This window comes from Bos javanicus, chromosome 22, assembly GCF_032452875.1.
Source record: "Bos javanicus breed banteng chromosome 22, ARS-OSU_banteng_1.0, whole genome shotgun sequence".
NCBI classification, from domain to species: Eukaryota; Metazoa; Chordata; class Mammalia; order Artiodactyla; family Bovidae; genus Bos; species Bos javanicus.
The window spans coordinates 27,432,248-27,452,217 of NC_083889.1; the positions used below are offsets into that span (position 1 = coordinate 27,432,248).

The 19,970-nt window shown below is 39.0% G+C and overlaps 1 protein-coding gene across 3 annotated transcripts in view; it reads left to right on the forward strand.

The window, feature by feature from the left end:
* Positions 1-19,970, forward strand: part of CNTN3 (contactin 3) — a 400,496-nt gene that overhangs the window by 375,613 nt on the left and 4,913 nt on the right. For all 3 annotated transcript variants that reach the window (XM_061396391.1, XM_061396393.1, XM_061396392.1), the window contains one exon: positions 19,656-19,768. In XM_061396391.1, coding sequence (XP_061252375.1) covers positions 19,656-19,768 — 113 coding nt within the window. The remainder of the gene's footprint in view (positions 1-19,655; positions 19,769-19,970) is intronic.

A 19,970-nucleotide genomic window follows, 5' to 3' on the forward strand; every position in this document is an offset into this window, starting at 1 on the left:
ATCTAATGTGATAATTAATTGTCCTTCACTAATTATTAGGAGAAGCCTGACCCAATCTCTTATTTATAGCACATGGTTGGGGTTTAGACCATGGAACATATAGGTGTGACAACAAGCTAAAAATATTCTGCATTTAGAACTTCTCACTAAGTATGTTTGGTATTCCCAATAACACTTGTGAATTAGTAAGATTTAAATACACATCATTATTTATATATTCAAAGGCACAGTATTAATCAAAATTTCTGATTGCACAAATATATGCAAACAGATTTATCTGGTTCTTTCATCTGACTTAATAATTGATGTGATTACTCACTAAGAAATTATGATTGTAAAAGACAGTGTGACATCATCATGGAATCAGTGAAGAGTTTCGTGAATTGGTTAGACAGAAGAGATTGATTATAAATCAATAGGAATATCATGGTAATGCACAGTGAGTGAAATAAAATTTTAAAAGGAAGCACAACCCCTTTGAAATTTAAAGATAGCTTATAAATACCCCATCTAAAGTAGAAATTTGCAGGTTACAATAATGATGATGATGATGATTTTAATGACTAGCAATTTAGAGAGCAATTTCCAGTCACTGTTTTAAGTGTGTTTCATGTATTGATTCTTAATACTCACAGCAACACCATGACTTGGAAATTATTAGTAGTCTCACACTTTGGAGACGAGTTTGCTGAAACATCATATAACTATATTTATAATTATATGAGAGGTTATATAACTCCATGAGATCACAAAGTAGCCAGAGAGCCATACAAATTAGTCTTAATCACTGTACTATCTTTTCTTTCAACCATATAATTAGAATGTTCATGTCATACATAGCACCAATATTTATCGGGACTTTACTTTGTGTTTAGGAACCAGGTAAGGTGATCAGAGATAGACAGAACTTCTGTGCTCATGGAGCTGGAGAGTGATAGAACTTCCAACAATTGAATAATATCTGCCTGAAAATGATACATTCCTACTGCCATTAACTGGAATTTGTCTGTGGGGCTGTCAGTGTTATTAAAGAAAGTTTTCTTATGCTGAGTGGGAAATTCATAGAGATAATTAAAATCCCATAACTATTCAAAGATTGTATATAAAGATCATTGTTAATTTTGAAATTTTATGGTAATAATTTTTCAAATTTATCAAAATCTTTTAAAAGTTTTTCTGACAGCTCTTAATAGTCATCCTAACCTTTAATGTGGTATTAGCTTGAAATTCTAGTTAAGAACTTTGATAAGGCTTTTGTGATTATCATTATAAGAAGAATTATTGTCATGCCTCAGGCATAAAGAATGAAAATAGCATCTTTGAGTCCTTCCTTTCTATCTGTCTTCTCCTCTGGATTGTAAACTTTATGGGGAAAGAGTCCTTCTGTGTCTTGTTTACCCAGCCCCAGTGCCCAGCATGGCTCTGAGGGTCACCCGTTAAATATTGAGTGGGTGGCTAGATGGATGAATGAAATCTAAAGAAACCCATAAGTGTGAAGTACTGAACATGATGAATTCAAAACTCCAAAATGTCTGGAGTCCTTCACCATCTTGCTTAGAATGTGCAAGTTTCATGTACTTGTAATCAGGGAATTCTGTATGCAAGGCTTTATATTCATACAGATCTTGGGTGATATTTTTGATTAATGTAAATAATACGAGGATTCTCAAGTACTGCACGTGTAGCTTCCATTAAGCACTTTATTTCTGATATCCAAATACTTGTATTTTTTAAAGCATTTCTAAGTTAAACACTAATTAGCATCTTTAAATAAGATGGGTTTTTTTTTAACTGGAAACCCAAAGAGAGCTAACTCTTAAGAACAACTTTTATCTAAAGGTGCTGATGAGGAAAAATTTCAGATGGCATATAAATGATGAAATGATGTGGCTTCTGAAAGGAGACATGTATATTAAGAAGTTTATGTTTGGAGATTGCAAGAAAGAATGTGGAGGCCACATATTCTGCTTTGTATGACTGAAAATTCAGGTGTTAATTCTGGCTTTCATTGTGGGTAGATTCAGCTCTTTGCATCCTTGAGAATCATCCATTATCTCAAATTGACTCTCAGTCATATCTCTTTGTGACTGCATGGATTGCAGCCTGCCAGGCTCCTCTGTCCATGAAATTCTCCAGGCAAGAATACTGGAGTGGGTAGCTGTTCCCTTCTCCAGGTAATCTTCCCAACCCAGGGATCAAACCCAGGTTTCCCACGTTGCAGGGAGATTCTTTATCATCTAAGCCACCAGGGAAGCCCAAGAATACTGGAATGGATAGCCTATCCCTTCTCCAGGGGAACTTCCTGACCCAGGAGTTAAACCAGGGTCTCCTGCATTGCAGGCAAAATTCTTTACCAACTGAGCTACCAGGGAAACCCATTTCTAAAGCTAAATTATTTAAATTATTTACCCCATTTCAAACCTGGCCCTTCTACAGTATTCCCCCATCTTGGTGAATTCAATCCCATTATCTCATTTGCTCAGGCACAAAGTTTGGGTGGGGATCACTCTCAACTTTTCTCTTTCTCTTATACCCTACACCTGATCCAAAACCTGACTTCTACAAGAATCCACCACTTCTTAAGGCATTCACTGCAGCCGCCCTGGTACCCACTGGTACAGCCCTCACAGGGATCAGAGCAGTGGCCCTGGTCATTCAGCCCAGCTGCCTTTGCCTCCCTCAGCCAGAGTGGGAGTGATGGTGTCAATTCTCTGCTCTGATCCTTCCAGTCACTTCCCATCCCACTCCAGATGAATGCTAAATCCTTAAAACATTGGACAAAGCCTGTATAATCCAACTTCAAATCCTACTTAGACTTGCTTCCTGCTATTTTCCACCTGACTTATTCCACTTTCCTTTCAGGGCCACTGCATTTGCTTTTTCCTCTACCGGGAAAGCTCTTCCTCTAGATGCCCATGTGGCACCCTCCCCCAGGCTCACATGTCACCTCAGTGCCCCCTGACTGCCATATTTAAAAGCACTGCACCTCATCTCCCAGCCTTCCCTCATCTTCCTTGCTGCTTTATTCCTGCTCATCACGCTTAGAGCCATCATACATACTGTGGCATGTTCATATTTATTTTATTGTTTCAGCAGTCTTCCTTGACTGAAGGGCAGACTCCTGCAGGGCAGAGATTTTCCCTGTTTTGATCATTGCTCTATCATTACTGTCTAAGTAATCATAGTTGGTGCCCTATACATATTTATTAAACCAACAAGACTATCTCTTGGCTCTGTTCCATGGTGGCATCATTCTCACCAGATACCCTCTTCAGAGTAACAGAATTTCCAGTAAGCACCTCCAAGCCCATTTCTATCAACTCAACATGCTGGGAAATTGGGCAACTCCTTCCTGATTCCTGCACTCAGAGCCAAGTTGTGGCCAGTAGGGAGAAAACCTCGATTGGCCTGGCCTCTGTCACATGCCCAGATTCTCCCCTTGAGAAAACAGTGAAATTAAATGGTGAAATCAGTTTTTCACTTGAGTGTTCACATGTCCAAATGGAAAGCTCATCCGTGTAAGTTGAGCCAAAATTAATTGCCTGGATTTAAGGAAGCCAATTAAGTGTGTCCTCAGGAAGTAAAAAGGAAATGTGAATAAAACAAGCATAGAAAGAGTATGAGTCAGAATATTTCAGAGTCTGTTGATAAAATGAATATTCCTGTTTCAAATACCTAATTTGGAAATTCTAGAGTTTTTATAGGTACAATTTAATTATATAAGCAACCACTCTAAGACTCAGGATCCATATATATATATATATATCAGTGCAAGGCTTCTCATTTTAGATGATCCGCTTTCTCAATTTTTGCCATTTCTGTAGGCCTTCTCTACTAATGTGTACCTAGTATTTTTTCTTAAAAACTAACTAACTTCTCTTTTTACTTAAATAAACTTAAAGAAAATGAAAACTAACTTCCTGTGTAAGGAAACCAGTATCATTGGATGTTAAAAAATAATAAATAACAATGACAAAATAAATATAATGAAAAATAAGCTATTCTCCATTTTAAATACTAGCAACATGGTCTTGTCTGTTCGGACATCTGAACCTGCTTCCTCTTTGTTTGTGATGTAGCACTAAAGGAATATGAAGGACCTGTTGTTGTTTAAGTTGCTAAGTCATATCCAACTCTTTTTTGACCCCATGGACTATATAGCATGCCAGTTTCCTCTGTCCATGGGATTTCCCAGGCAAGAATATTGGAATGGCTTTTCATTTCTTTTTCCAGGGGATCTTCCCAGACCAGGGATTGAGCCCACGTCTCCTGCATTGGAGGAAGGATTCTTTACCACTGAGCTACCAGGAAAGCCCATAAAGGACTTGTGCATGCATTTGTGCTTATGGCCCCCAAATCCAGCTTTCTCTTGAAACCAATAAGACTAAAAGACACTTCCTCTCCCAATGACTAAATATTATTTGTTGGCTTTTGTGTATATCACATACCATGTATATATGTTTGTTTATGACATGCCACAGATCACACATACAGCATTAGAATATACTGTTTACTAACAATGCACATGCCTCGGATTTAGACTTTTTTCCCCCCAATCTGTGGACTTCAGGAAATTGATTCCTGATTTTGTAAACACTGAAGCAAGATAGCAATATAACAGTGAATTTAATCAGGATTCCATTAGGAAATTTCAGCTAATACAGAGTCAAATCCTCCCTTTGGAAAAATGTATAAATCTTATGAACTTTACTTGGTAGGAGCTTTGGTACTTTTTTGAAAATTGGCCTACCTTGCCCATGAATTCTCTAAAAATGTGTAAATGTTCTAATTATAGACTACAAATTTTCATGTTGATATTATTCTAAAGGAGAGATTTTGGTTAAGAAAATCCCTGGTCATTTAAAAATGAAGAAAGAATTTCTTCCCTGACTTTCTAGATTAGACCCCAAGTAAGGTCTTTTCTAGCCTTCCCAGGTGGTGCTAGTGGTAAAGAACCCGCCAGCCAGTGCTGGAGACATAAGATATGCAGATTTGATTCCTGGCTTGGGCAAATCCCCTGGAGAAGGGCATGGCTACCCGTTCTAGTATTCTTGCCTGGAGGACACAATGGACAGAGGAGACTGGTTGTCTGTTGCAGGGAGTTGGACATGACCGAAGTGACTTAGCATGCACACATGCAGAGGCTTTTCTGAATTTATGCTAAGTTAAGAAGCAGGTGTTTTTGTTGGGTTTTTTTTTAATGGTGTCAATTTCCTATGGTAACTAAATTTATAATTCAGTGATTTCAGGACAAATATATCTTATTATTTGGGAAAAAATGGCTTTTGGTGATTTGTTTTCTGCACCATGTCATATATTTTAGCAGTTTAATTACAAATGCTGATGTTTAACTCAAGTGAAATCCGAGTGGAAAGTATATCCTCAAGCTACCACTTATCATGTAAGTCAGCTCGTTACCATCAGATAGTCAAGAAATCTATTGAGCTTTGCCTTAAGTCACAGCAAACATATGTTCTTAAAATTCCATGTTTTGAAAGTCAGTGCCAACTTCCCTATCCACACTATGAAGATATCACTACTGAAAATTCTTGACAGCAATATTCTTTAACAACCTCTACTTTTTATAAATAAAGGAAAACATTCATTGCTAGAAATTGGAGGAAAGTAGAAGAAAGTAATCACCCATAAGCCTATCACTCAGAAAGACCATTTTAAAATTGTTCTTTCTTTCCAGACTTATGTTCTATGGTATTTCTCTTAGACAGTGCCAGTTTTGCCATGTATTTAGCTACCTGGTATCAGAACTTTCACTATGTCATTAATAATTTTCATAATTATGTTAGTGTATGTATAACATTCCATTGTGATAATGCGCCACAGTTTAACCATTTTCCTATTGGTAGACATGTCTTATATTTCCAGCTTCATCCAATCAACAGCCTTGTAATCACCTGTATGCAGTCAAGTGGCTGCAGACTTAGTAAAACTTACAGAGATGGTGTTGAGGAGTCTGATAAGCATATATATGGAGGATATCATTATAGGTGCTAAAAAATGATAATAATAAAAGCCTTCGACATAATATTATTCTTGTCACATAACATTTGAAATTACTGAAATAATGCTGCAGCCTATCAATTAGTGTTGTCACTGTGCCACATTTCTACTAGAATTAGATTAGTTTTTATCATTTTCTTTCTATTTTACTGTACTACCAATACAGTAGAGATTGAGTTGACAAAGGAAAAATCTACAGGTTATGAAAGTTGAGATATGATTACACAAATTTCAAAATGTAGATCGTATATCAAGTTAGTTTTAATAAAGTGTGAAATTCAGCCAGCCTTCTGGGTTGGGTTTCTAACCAGATGGAACTGAAAAATAAAACTGGAATTCCTAAGAGAGATGCCATCAATTCTCCTGCCCATTTTCGCTTCAGTACCTAACTCCATGCAGGTACAAAAATGCACTGTGTTTCATCAGAGCTGCTTCAGTTCAGTTCAGTTTAGTCACTGAGTCGTGTCAACTCTTAGCAACCACGTGGACTACAGCACGCCAGACCTCCCTGTCCATCACCAAATCCTGGAGTTTACTCAAACTCATGTCCATTGAGTCATTGATGTCATCCAACCATCTCATCCTCTGTCATCCCCTTTTCTCCTGCCTCCAATCTTTCCCAGCATCAGGGTCTTTTCAAATGAGTCAGCTCTTCACATCAGGTGTCCAAAGTATTTGAATTTCAGCTTCAGCATCAGTCCTTTCAATGAATATTCAGGATTTATTTCCATTAGAATGGACTGGTTGGATCTCCTTGCTGTCCAAGGGACTCTCAAGAGTCTTCTCCAACACCACAGTTCAAAAGCATCCATTCTTCCATGCTCAGCTTTCTTTATAGTCCATCTCTCACATCCATACGTGACTACTAGAAAAACCATAGCTTTGACTAGACAGACAATTTTTGGCAAAATAATGTCTCTGCTTTTTAATATGCTGTCTAGGTTGGTAATAGATTTTCTTCCAAGGCGCAAGCATCTTTTAATTTCATGGCTGAAGTCACCATCTGCAGTGATTTTGAAGCCCAAAAAAATAAAATCTGTCACTGTTTCTATTGTTTCCCCATCTATTTGCCATGAAGTAATGGGACCGGATGCCGTGATCTTAGTTTTCTAAATGTTGAGTTGTAAGCCAGATTTTTCACTCTCCTCTTTCACTTTCATCAAGAGGCTCTTTAGGTCTTCTTTGCTTTCTGTTGTAAGGGTGGTTTCATCTGTGTCTCTGAGGTTACTGATATTTCTCCTGGCAATCTTGATTCCAGCTTGTCCTTCATCCACCCCGGCATCTCGCATGATGTATTCTGCATATAACTTAAATAAGTAGGGTGACAATACACAGCCTTGACATACTCCTTTCAAATTTGGACCTAGTCTGTTGTTCCATGTCCAGTTCTAACTGTTGCTTCTTGACTGCATATGGATTTCTCAGGAGGAAGGTCAGGTGGTCTGGTATTCCCATCTCTTTCAGAGTTTTCCACAGTTTGTTGTGATCCACATAGTCAAAGGTATTAGCATAGTCAATAAAGCCTGAGTAGATGTTTTTCTGAAACTCTCTTGCTTTTTCCATGATGCAACCAATGTTGGCAATTTGACCTCTGGTTCCTCTGCCTTTTCTAAACCCAGCTTGAACATCTGGAAGTTCACAGTTCACATACTGCTTAAGCCTGGCTTAGAAAATTTTGACTTTACCTGCTAGTTTGTGAGATGAGTGCCATTGTAGTTTGAACATTCTTTGGCATTGCCTTTCTTTGGGATTGGAATGAAAACTGATCTTTTCCAGTCCTGTGGCCACTGCTGAATTTTCCAAATTTGCTGGCATATTGCATGTGGCACTTTGACAGCATCATCTTTTAAGATTTGAAATAGCTCAACTGGAATTCCATCACCTCCACTAGCTTTGTTCGTAGTGATGTTTCCTAACCCCCACTTGACTTCTCATTAGGATGTCTGGCTCTAGATGAGTGATCACACCATCATGATTATTTGGGTCATGAAGGTCTTTTTGTACAGTTCTTCTGTGTATTCTTGCCACCTCTTCTTAGTATCTTTTGCTTCTGTTAAGTCCTTACCACTTCTGTCCTTTATTGTGCCCATCTTTGCATGAAATGTTCCCTTGGTATCTCTAATTTTCTTGAAGAGATCTCTAGTCTTTCCATTCTATTGTTTTCCTCTATTTCTTTGCATTGATTGCTGAGGAAGGCTTTCTTATCTCTCCTTGCTATTCTTTGGAACTCTGCATTCAACTAGGTATATCTTTCCTTTTCTCCTTTGCCTTTCGCTTCTCTTCTTTTCTCAGCTATGTAAGGCCTCCTCAGACAACCATTTTGCTTTTTTGCATTTCTTTTTCTTGGAGATGGTCTTGATCACTACCTCCTGTACAGTGTCATGAACCTCCTTCCATAGTTCTTCAGGCACTCTTGTCTCTCAGATCTAAAATCTAATCCCTGGAGAAGGAAATGGCAACCCACTCCAGTGTTCTTGCCTGGAGAATCCCAGGGACGGGGGAGCCTGGTGGGCTGCCGTCTATGGGGTCACACAGAGTCGGACACGACGGAAGTGACTTAGCATAGCATTGTAGTTTCCTTAGTGCATATACTGCTTATTTTAAATTCCGAAGATGACATCTCTAAAAAGAAAGCATTTTTCAGTTATAGCAAAGCACTCTACAACTCCTGTTTTAGTATGCAACATATAAACCCCAGTTTATATATTTTTGTCCCATTTGTTTCAACTCTTCTCTCTTCCAAGGTTCTCTGTTAATTTCTAAATAGGTATAGTGAAGGTTAAGAGGTTACAATATGATGGACAGTATTTTGATGATAGCATTTAGTGCATACTTTAGAAATAATCAGTGTCAGAACTTAACACATTTTATTATTTTATTGCTGTTTTGCCTGTGTAGATGAGAGCCATAGAGTACAACTTTCTAAAATTGATTTTTTTCCCAACTTTACAAAGATTTGACAAAGCTTGTGCCCAGAAGGAAAGAGCTAGGGCACTGTAGTCATTTGAGGTTAGCATCTTGGCTTCTGTGTTTCTGTAGTCATTGGGATATTGAAGAGACGCTTCAAGAAATACAGCTGCAGGATCCCAGAAAGAACAATGACAAGGCTCTGGGCTGTTGACCACCAATGCACATAGTTATAGTTTGATTGGAGAAGGAAAAAGTCAGCTGTTTTTCTCATGCGAGCGAAGTTGTAGTGTCACCACATGTGAAAGATATTGTAATGCACCTTTCGTGTGCTCTCCTGTGGGACAGAAAGTGAAATACAGAAAGGGTTCCTTTTTACCTCTCATCTAGCCTCGCCTGGGCACCCACCAGCACTAACCTCCTATATTCATGTGATTTTATGATATGTAAAAGTTGGCTATTGAGGGTGCAGAACAACAAAAAAAAATGGGCTATTGGAGTTGTTGGTAAATGGCTAGTTTTGTTGTATATGAAAAAATTACCTGGACGTCAGTTTTTAAAAAATAATTTTTACAATGAAAAACTTCAGTGCTGAAACCAGAAAGCTCTTCCAGAGTATGTCTAGATGTAGACATATACTCAGCACATCAATGATTTCTGGGCAGTGTCTTCTGTTCTTTGTATATGGTAGAAGATAAAAGCCTGCAAATTTTTTACTGAAGGGCCGGACAGTTCAAAAAAATAAATAAATAAAATCTAATCCCTTGAATCTATTTGTCATTTCCACTGTATAATCATAAGGGTTATAACCCATATAATCATAGCCCCATGAACTATAGAGTCCATGGAATTCTCCAGGCCAGAATACTGGAGTGGGTAGCCTTTCCCTTCTCCAGGGGATCTTCCCAACCTGGGAATCAAACCCAGGTCTCCCACATTGCAGGCAAATTCTTTACCAGTTGAGCCACAATAGAAGTCCAAGAATACTGGAGTGGGTAGCCTATCCTTTCTCCATCGGATCATCCTGATCCATAAATCCTGTATTGCAGGCAGATTCTTTACCTACTGAGCTATCAGGGAAGCCTAAAAAATGAAAAAAAAAAAAAATTGCTCAGTCGTGTAATACTCTTTGCGATCCCTTGGACTGTAGCCTACCAGGCTCCTCCTGGAGCATGCAAAATCCTTGGCATTTTCCAGGCAAGAGTACTGAAGTGGGTTGCTATTTCCTTCTCCAGGGGATCTTGCCAACCAGGGGATTGAACCCACGTCTCCCACATTACGGGCAGACGCTTCACCCTCTGCGCCACCAAGGGAAGCCAGAACTGCTTAGGCTACTGCTTCATAGCTCTGTCAGACTGGGCTAGCATAGCTCAAGTATCGAAAATTTCCACACCTCAGACGCTTTAAACTTACAAGAGTTTCTTTCCCATTCATACTACATATCCATCACTGGTGTAGCTCAGATCCAGTCTATTCCGTCTTCATTGCAGGATCCAGACTGGAGGAGCAGCCACTTTCCAGGTCGTGCTGGTCTCACGGCAGAGGGAAAATGATGGACCATGCTCTTCAGTGCCTCCTAAAGGGGTCATTCCACATTTGCTTTCCTTCCCCTGCCTGAAGAAAGCCATATGACAAAGCCTGATGTCTGTGAGATGCCAGTGAGAAGGGGACCACAAGTACTGTAGCCAAGCTGCTTGTCAGTGACAGAGAGGCAGGGGAGCCTGATCTTCTCACAGAGGGTGAGGAACAGAGGATTGCAGAGACTTTACATAATAATACAGTCTACCCCAAAACATTTTTAGACACTGATAATCAATCCTACCAGCCAATAATAAGGATCATTAAAAATGTTTCTGGAGGAGCTAAGAATAAATTGCAGGTATCAAGAGATGCCTAGGGATCCCTGAGTTGCTCTTTCATCTGCCTATACTGCCTGCACCTTCATCCTTCATATCCTTCCTTCAGCATCTTCAACCTCAAGCCTTTATAGATATAACAAGTTAATTTATTCCAGCCAGATGGATTACTTACATAAATATGTCAATTAAATATCCCCAAGACATATAAAAATTACCCCAAATGACTCTTGATTTAGAAAGAAGAATGATAACCTCAAATGCCTTCAATAGACAGGCAGGTTTAACTAAGCAGTGGGAGGTGAGTGGGGCAATCTCTTCTTCCTTCACCCCATCCTTTCTATCCATCACTGTAGGACCAGTGTTTCTCATTGTTTGGTTTTGCAAAAGAAACCAGAAGTCTAGAACTTAAATGAAACTTCCCAAATTTAAATGTTGGCACCTACCCCAAATTAAAATACAGTATTTGGATTAGACAAGAAATATTTGTTAGCTGGGTCTGGCTTTCAGGAACTCTCAGGTTGCAGTGTCTGATTTGAAGCTTTATAGTTTCAGATGTTTCACTGTCTTGTGTTTTTAACTTCAGCAATAGCTCTGCCGGCCGTTTTCCTTCTTTTGCAGTTGAGACACTGGCGTCTATCAGGTCAGGGGAGTAGACTCATTACAGCTGACTTGTGAATGGCCACAGTGCATCTATAAAGTCTGAAGTGTATTCGGTAGATCTTGTCTGTGATGTTTCAGGCTTGCTGTTTGTTAGTGCACAAAGGTAAATTCTTAGCAAAGTGGCAGCACATCAACCTCCTAATCTGAAGGCTCTGAGCTCATGTCTCAGAGAAGGCATAGTGTTAGGACTTCCCAGGTGGCTCAGTGGTAAAGAATCTGCCTGAAAAGCAGGAGACCCAATTTCGATACCTGGGTCAGGAAGATCCCCTGGAGGAGGCATGGCAACCCACTCCAGTATTATTGCTGGGAGAATTCCGTGAACAGATGAGCCTGGCAGGCTACAGTCTATGGGGTCCCAAGGAGTTGGACATGACTGAGTGACTAACACTTTCACTTAAAGGTAAATAGTTTTGCTAGTTTGTGGAAGGAAAGGGTTAATGTTTGAAGTTTGACCTTAGTAAGCTAGAAAAGAAGAGCAGTTAAGGCTTAATACAAGGTACATGCATGCTCAGTCACTTCAGTCGTGCCCAACTCTTTGCCACCTGCTAGACTGTAGCCTGCCAAACTCCTCTGGCCATGGGATTCTCCAGGCAAGAATACTGGAGTAGGTTGCCATGCCTTCCTCCAGGGGAGCTTCCTCACCCAGGGATTGGACTCAGGGATGAAACCCATGTCTCCTGCATTGCAGGCGGATTCTTTACCACTGAACCATCACAGAATCCCCTAATACAGGGTAACTAAAGATTACTAAGGGTGGAAGTCGAAAGTAGGGATGAAGATAACTAAAGAGAAATTTGGATCATACAATAATCAAACTTTGTTCATAATTTGCTTAATGTTTTACAATCTCCAGTCATTGAATGATTCTTGCAAGATTTTAGTCACATACTCAAACAACCTGATTATTATTTCCCTAATTTATTTACTTTAATACTCAAATATATTTATTTTATTATTTTATTTTTTGTTGTTGGAGAAGACTCTTTTTTGTTGTTATTTTATTTATTTATTTAATTTTATTTTTTAACTTTACAATATTGTATTGGTTTTGCCATATATCAAAATGAATCCGCCACAGGTATACATGTGTTCCCCATCCTGAACCCTCCTCCCTCCTCCCTCCCCATACCATCCCTTTGGGTCGTCCCAGTGCACCAGCCCCAAGCATCCAATATCGTGCATTGAACCTAGACTGGCAACTCGTTTCATATATGATATTCTACATGTTTCAATGCCATTCTCCCAAATCATCCCACCCTCTCCCTCTCCCAGAGTCCAAAAGACTGTTCTATACATCAGTGTCTCTTTTGCTGTCTCGCATACAGGGTTATCGTTACAATCTTTCTAAATTCCATATATATGCGTTAGTATACTGTATTGGTGTTTTTCTTTCTGGCTTACTTCACTCTGTACAATAGGCTTCAGCTTCATCCACCTCATTAGAACTGATTCAAATGTATTATTTTTAATGGCTGAGTAATACTCCGTTGTGTATATGTACCAAAGCTTTCTTATCCATTCATCTGCTGATGGACATCTAAGTTGCTTCCATGTCCTGGCTATTATAAACAGTGCTGCGATGAACATTGGGGTACACGTGTCTCTTTCAATTCTGGTTTCCTCAGTGTGTATGCCCAGCAGTGGAATTGCTGGATTATAAGGCAGTTCTATTTCCAGTTTTTTAAGGAATCTCCACACTGTTCTCCATAGTGGCTGTACTAGTTTGCATTCCCACCAACAGTGTAAGAGGGTTCCCTTTTCTCCACACCCTTTCCAACATTTATTGCTTGTAGACTTTTGGATCTCAGCCATTCTGACTGGCGTGAAATGGTACCTCATAGTGGTTTTGATTTGCATTTCTCTGATAATGAGTGATGTTGAGCATCTTTTCATGTGTTTGTTAGCCATCTGTATGTCTTCTTTGGAGAAATGTCTATTTAGTTCTTTGGCCCATTTTTTGATTGGGTAATTTATTTTTCTGGAGTTGAGCTGTAGGAGTTGCTTGTAAAATATATTTATTTTAAAAGGCTTTGTATCATTGTTATTTACAGAACATGATTAATATTCTCTCCATTACAAAGTGGTAGTCCTACATCTTTTTTTCTATAAAAATGAAAGCAAATCAGTTATTTAAACAGAGAAAAGTTTAACAGTTAAAACTACAGTGAATAGCAAAAAGAAACATAATCATTTGCCAGAAATGTGTCCATGAAAATAAGTTTTGCAATGAGCGAATCGGAGTGTTAATGATTGTTATTAGTAGAGTGATATTCTGTTCTTGATTGCTCAATTTGAGATGAATTATTTGTAGTAAATATATCCTTAGGTCAGAGTTAATTTGAATTATGACTGTGTGTTTTGGGGTGTTTACCAGACATCTGTGTGCAACTGAAAACATCTGAGTTATTTGTTTGTATAATGCCCTTTGTTCTGTGTCATTATTTAGATCATAGTTTAATCTATGTGTTGTATTTAAAGTAGATTGCCACTGATGTGCCAATTTCAGCGTCATCAAAAAGAATCATATTTATGAATAATTGCATCCAACTAAGAGTTGGATGTAGTAGTTTTTTTTTTTCCCTAATGTGAATATAGGCAAATATTTGCAATTAAAATGTTATCCACGTAAATCATCTTAGTGGTACAAGTACTGATCTCTGGGAACCACTAACGTGGTTCGTGGTTAGAAGTCAGAAAATATCTTTACCTTGTTCTCACTGTACTTAGGAGAAGCTCTGACACAGAGCCAGTGCTTATTGAGTATGTAGTGACTGAAAGGGATTTCCAGATAGCAACCTTTTCTGCAAGGCCTGTGTCATTCATCCGGTCTGCCATGCCTTCCTTCTTATCCCACCACTCATATGACCGCCATCATCGTGGCCTGTTCACAGATTCCAGTTCTGCCCCATCCCTCCGACTCCACTACCATCACTTGCGTTTGGACCTTTATTGCCTTTTACACAAAATGCTACAGTGTATTCCCTACGGAGCTTCCACCAAGGTTTTCCTCCTTCTCCCTCTGCCCCGCAGAAGATCTATGAGCACACACCTATTGGTTCCACAGATCTGATCCTTCTTCAGCCTTCTGCCAATTGCCTACAAAGCAATATTCCTTTTCTAGTTCCTTTGACCTTCTAGACCCTTTAGAATATGGTTCCTACCTGCCTCTCCAACTGCCTTTGCTCTGATCCCTTCCCCTCATCCTTACCTGTATTGTCAGGACTCAGCTCCCCATGGCACCGTGTTAGTTCTTGGCCTCTGCACCCTGGCCTGTGTCATTCCTTCGCCTTGGATACCCCCTGCCACGCCCGGCCCAACCCCTGCATGTTCAACTCTTATCATCTTTCAAAATCCACTTGAGATGTTGGCACCTCCTTATCTGCTTTTTCCCTTAACACTTAGAACTATGTTAGTTAACAAATCATTTAAGTATTTAACTAACACACCAACTGTTTAACTGTTTTTTTCTTATTTTTTCTTTGTTATGTTTCTTGTCTTCTTAGCCTCAACATGATCAGCTATATTCAAACTCTCAAGCTGATGGTCAGCATTAATGTCCCAGTTTGGTCTTTGTGAAATGTATAGCATTTATTGGGTTGTGTCTTAGAGGACTATAAAAACCATGGAGCTAGAAAATACATTCTAAATCCTGTTATGTCATATTTGAAAACACTGTCCAGCCATATGTTGTCCTGCTGATACCATGGTGAATAAACTGATATTTTTTTCCTGATTCTTTACCCAATTCATTATCTTACTTTATCATTGCATGAACCATTCCTTAGGGACACATAGGGAATAGATCAAACTTATTTTCTAATAATGCTACAAAAGTTTTTTTCTTAATCCTTGTGTTTTATTTCTTGCCTTAAAATGGCAGCCAGTTACATATAAAATCTTAAGTTGATATCTACCTTTGACAGGATACTGGATTCGTGACTAAAAACTATGGACATATGGACAAATCATTTGTCAACTCTTTCAAGAGCTGTAGTCACAGATAGTCAGCACAGTGTAATAGGGGAGGCATAGACTTTGGAATTAACAAGAGCTTGTTTGAATCCACATGGTATCTCTTACCAGTTGTGCATCTTAGCAAGTTCTTTGCTTTTAATTTTTGTGATAAAAATACACATGACATAAAATTTCCATCTCTCTTCTTTTTAAATGTATAGTTCCTGAGTGTTAGGCTTGGTTGCTGTTAAGCTTGGTTAGCTAATCTCCAGAACTCTTTTCACCTTATGAAAGAGAAAATCTGTACCTATTAAACATCTCCTCTTCTCCTCTCCTTCACCCCTGGCAACCGCAATTCTACATTATGCCTTTATGGATTAACTACTCCAGCTGCCTTGTATATGTGGATTCACATACAGAATTTGTCTTCTTGTGACTGGTTTATTTCATAATTTCCTCAAGGCTCATCCATATTATAACATGTGTCAGGATTTCCTTCCTATTTAGGGCTAAATAGTATTCCATTCTATGGATAAGCCTCATTTTGATTACTCATTCATTTGTTGATGGACACTTAGGTTGCTCAACCTTTCATCTACTGGGGATGATGCTGCTATCAACATGAATGTAGAATCTGTTTTTATAAACTCTCTGGGTCCAGATTACCCATGTACAGAAAATGGGCATTATTATAATGCAATATAATGAGAATTGAGTAAATTATTAAAAAGTATATTCTATCATTCCTAACATAGTTTAGGTTTTAATAAATGTTAGTTGCTAACAGTAATAGAATGTTAAATATGAAGAGAAAGTTGGTCTGATCAAGGATTTTCCAGATGTTATTCTTACCAGTAGTGATAAGAGATGATTTTAAAATAGCTTATAAATATTTTTTAAATTTTAATAATGCTTCATTTATTAAATAGAATACCATAGGAATGTAACTAGCATAACAGGCTCATGATTATGTGACTATTAGTGTTTAGGAAAAGGCTAAACTGTGTGGATCACCACAAACTGTGGAAAATTCTGAATGAGATGGGAATACCAGACCACCTGACCTGCCTCTTGAGAAACCTGTATGCAGGTCAGGAAGCAACAGTTAGGACTGGACATAAATAGGGAAAGGAGTATGTCAAGGCTGTATCTTGTTACCCTGCTTATTTAACTTATATGCAGAGTATATCATGAGAATCGCTGGGCTGGACGAAGCACAAGCTGAAATCAAGATTGCCGGGAGAAATATCAATAACCTCAGATATGCAGATGACACCACGCTCATGGCGTTGGTGAAAGCAAAGAAGAACTAACAAGCCTCTTGATGAAAGTGAAAGAGGAGAGTGAAAAAGTTGGCTTAAAGCTCAACATTCAAAAAGCTAGGATCATGGCATCCGGTCCCATCACTTCACGGAAAATAGATGGGGAAACAGTGGGAATAGTGGCAGACTTTATTTGGGGGGCTCCAAAATCACTGCAGATGGTTACTGCAGCCATGAAATTAAAAGACGCTTACTCCTTGGAAGAAAAGTTGTGACCAACCTAGATGGCATATTAAAAAGAGAGATTACCGTGCCAACAAAGGTCCATCTAGTCAAGGCTATGGTTTTTCCATTAGTCATGTATTGATGTAAGAGTTGGACTATAAAGAATGCTGAGCGCAAAGAATTGATGCTTTTGAACTGTGGTGTTGGAGAAGACTCTTGAGAGTCCCTTGGACTGCAAGGAGATCCAACCAGTCCATTCTGAAGGAAATAAGTCCTGAATATTCATTGGAAGGACTGATGCTGAAGTAAAAACTCTAATACTTTGGCTACCTGATGCGAAGAACTGACTCATTTGAAAAGACCCTGATGCTGGGAATGATTGAAGGTGGGAGGAGAAGGGGACAACAAAGGATGAGGTGGTTGGATGGCATCACCCACTCAAGGGACATGATTTTGTGATGGACAGGGAGGCCTGACTTGCTGCAGTCCATAGGGTCGCAAAGAGTGGGAAACAACTGAGCGACTGAACTAAACTGAACTGAAAGTCAATGTTTATGTGTTTTTTTGTTCAATCAAGTTCATTTATTAAAAAATAGCAAAAATGATGGAAATGGAACATGACTATCTGATGCTTAGAAACACCAATATGGAAAATGAGTAATCAGACCCAGCATGGAGCTTTTATTTTCCCCCCTTTCCCATTTCCTGTTTTGTTATTATAATTTTTTTTTCTTTTTGTCCATTCAAAAAGTATTGAGTTTAGGATGCACTCATTCAGCTCATCTGTTGATATTCTGGGACTCATACAAAATAAGGCTGAATGCTAAACATGAAGTCACTTCTTCTGCAAGACTAGTGATGGAATAAATCACTCCAAAATAAATTCCACCAAAATTACTCAAGTTTCCTATACTCTGCAAGCACATATCTCTTGACAGGACACATCATGATGAAGTATATTATCTGAACTGCATCAAATGGAGCCTGTCCTTTTCTGGTGCTGCTAGGCCATGGGGAATCACAGACTTTGGTAACTGTTCTCACAACAGTGCATTCATAACATTTGGATGGAGCCCCCAGAACATAGTCATTAGGAACCCTAGGCAACTGCCATTATGTGTGTTTTGTTATATAAGCTTTGCAACTTGAATGCTCTGAGCTGACCTGAACTCCTTGTGAATATCAGATCACAAATTTTAAATGCAATGTGGAATAGTATAAAAGAACAGACAGGAAGCCAAAGAATCTGCAGGGAATAGTCTTGTTTAGCATCATTAGTCACCTCAGTGTATCTGTGCAGTCTCCCCATGTGTAAGTCCAGCCACCTCTCCCTCATGGCATGAATCAGCGATATCTAGAAATGTCTCAGCATGGCCAATCTTTTATATCATTTTCCCTTAACAAATTCAGTTAACCAAGTTACATTTTGTGGCTAAATCTACAAGTACAATGTATTTCAGCACTGTTTTGGGCAATTGTGATGTTGTTGCCAAATGGATAATATTATGTTTGCTGTTTTGTGATTAAGAAACTGACTTTTCAGTGCCCTATGTTGCTCTTGACAAATGCTACCAAACCCCCCTCCTCCTGCATCTAGTGTTCATCCTGCTGCTGCTGCTAAGTCGCTTCAGTCGTGTCCGACTCTGTGCGACCCCATAGACGGCAGCCCACCAGGCTTCCCCATCCCTGGGATTCTCCAGGCAAGAACACTGGAGTGGGTTGCCATTTCCTTCTCCAATGCGTGAAAGTGAAAAGTGAAAGTTACGTCACTCAGTGTGTCCTACTCTTAGTGACCCCATGGACTGCAGCCCACCAGGCTCCTCCATCCCTGGGATTTTCCAGGCAAGAGTACTGGAGTGGGGCGCCATTGCCTTCTCCGCTAGTGTTCATGAGAGGAAACTAAATTATAAATCCACGTTTTTAAACCTCAGAGAGTTTCATTAATTATGTAATGGAATTCTCATTAACGTTTTAGTGTTTTGCCTTATTTTTCTCAAAAATTGATTTAAACTTGGAAAACGAAGACTAAAATATAGACTGTTTGCTGCAATTTTTCATGTGTGTAGCTATTACTTCATGGGAATAAATCTAAGTAATCTTTATTTTTGATTGCCTCCCATTTTGCTCGTCTCATCATACATGGCTGGCTTAAAAATCATCTGCACTTCATTTCCTACAACTTTAATCTGCTCAGTTGGCAATTTCTCTCAGCCTCTGGATGTATGAAACAGGACACACTGCCTGCCTTTCCTGGCCCATCAACAGGCAACCCTCTAGTGGTGGATAAAAGAATTTCTTTATCTCCAGTATCAACAAGTTTTCCAAGACATCACTGTGGTGATGGTGGTTTAGTTGCTAAGTTGTCTCCAACTTTTTGCGATCCCATGGACTATATAACCTACCAGGCTCCTCTGTCCATGGGGTTCTCCAGGAATGGGTTGTCATTTCCTTCTCCAGGGGATCTTCCCAACCCAGGAATCAAACCCATGTCTCCTGCATTGCAGATGGATTCTTTACTGCTGAGCCACCTGGGAAGAAATGCCCTAAAGTGTATCATGAATATGCTAAAATGAATTGTCTCACAGTGTTCTGGAAATGACTTTGTAAAAGGAAATTTAGCTATTCTGTTATTTTTTCTGATTCTGCCTATGCACTATGAGTTACCAAAGAGATTCTGCCTTACTTCTGCCGCCTCCTTTATCTATGTGTCGTATGTAAAATATCACTCCATGCTCAAATCTATTTTGCTTTTCTCATTCTGCATTTCAAGCTCCCAGTCAGCCACCAGGAAATGTTGTTTGGAATGCTACAGACACGAAAGTGTTGCTTAATTGGGAACAAGTGAAAGCCATGGAGAATGAATCAGAAGTAACAGGATATAAAGTAAGTGGTATAATTTGCAATGCTTTCTTTTCCCACTTCTGGTAGTACTTTTCAAAGAAAGCTAGATTTGAACAGTTTTTTTTGTTTGTTTGTTTGTTTGTTTTTTCCCTAAATGTTGATGGTGTGGTCTTTATAAACTACTTTTGACATACAGATATCAAGCTGTTTGTGAAAAGAATATTTTTCCAAAATGCCTGATTTC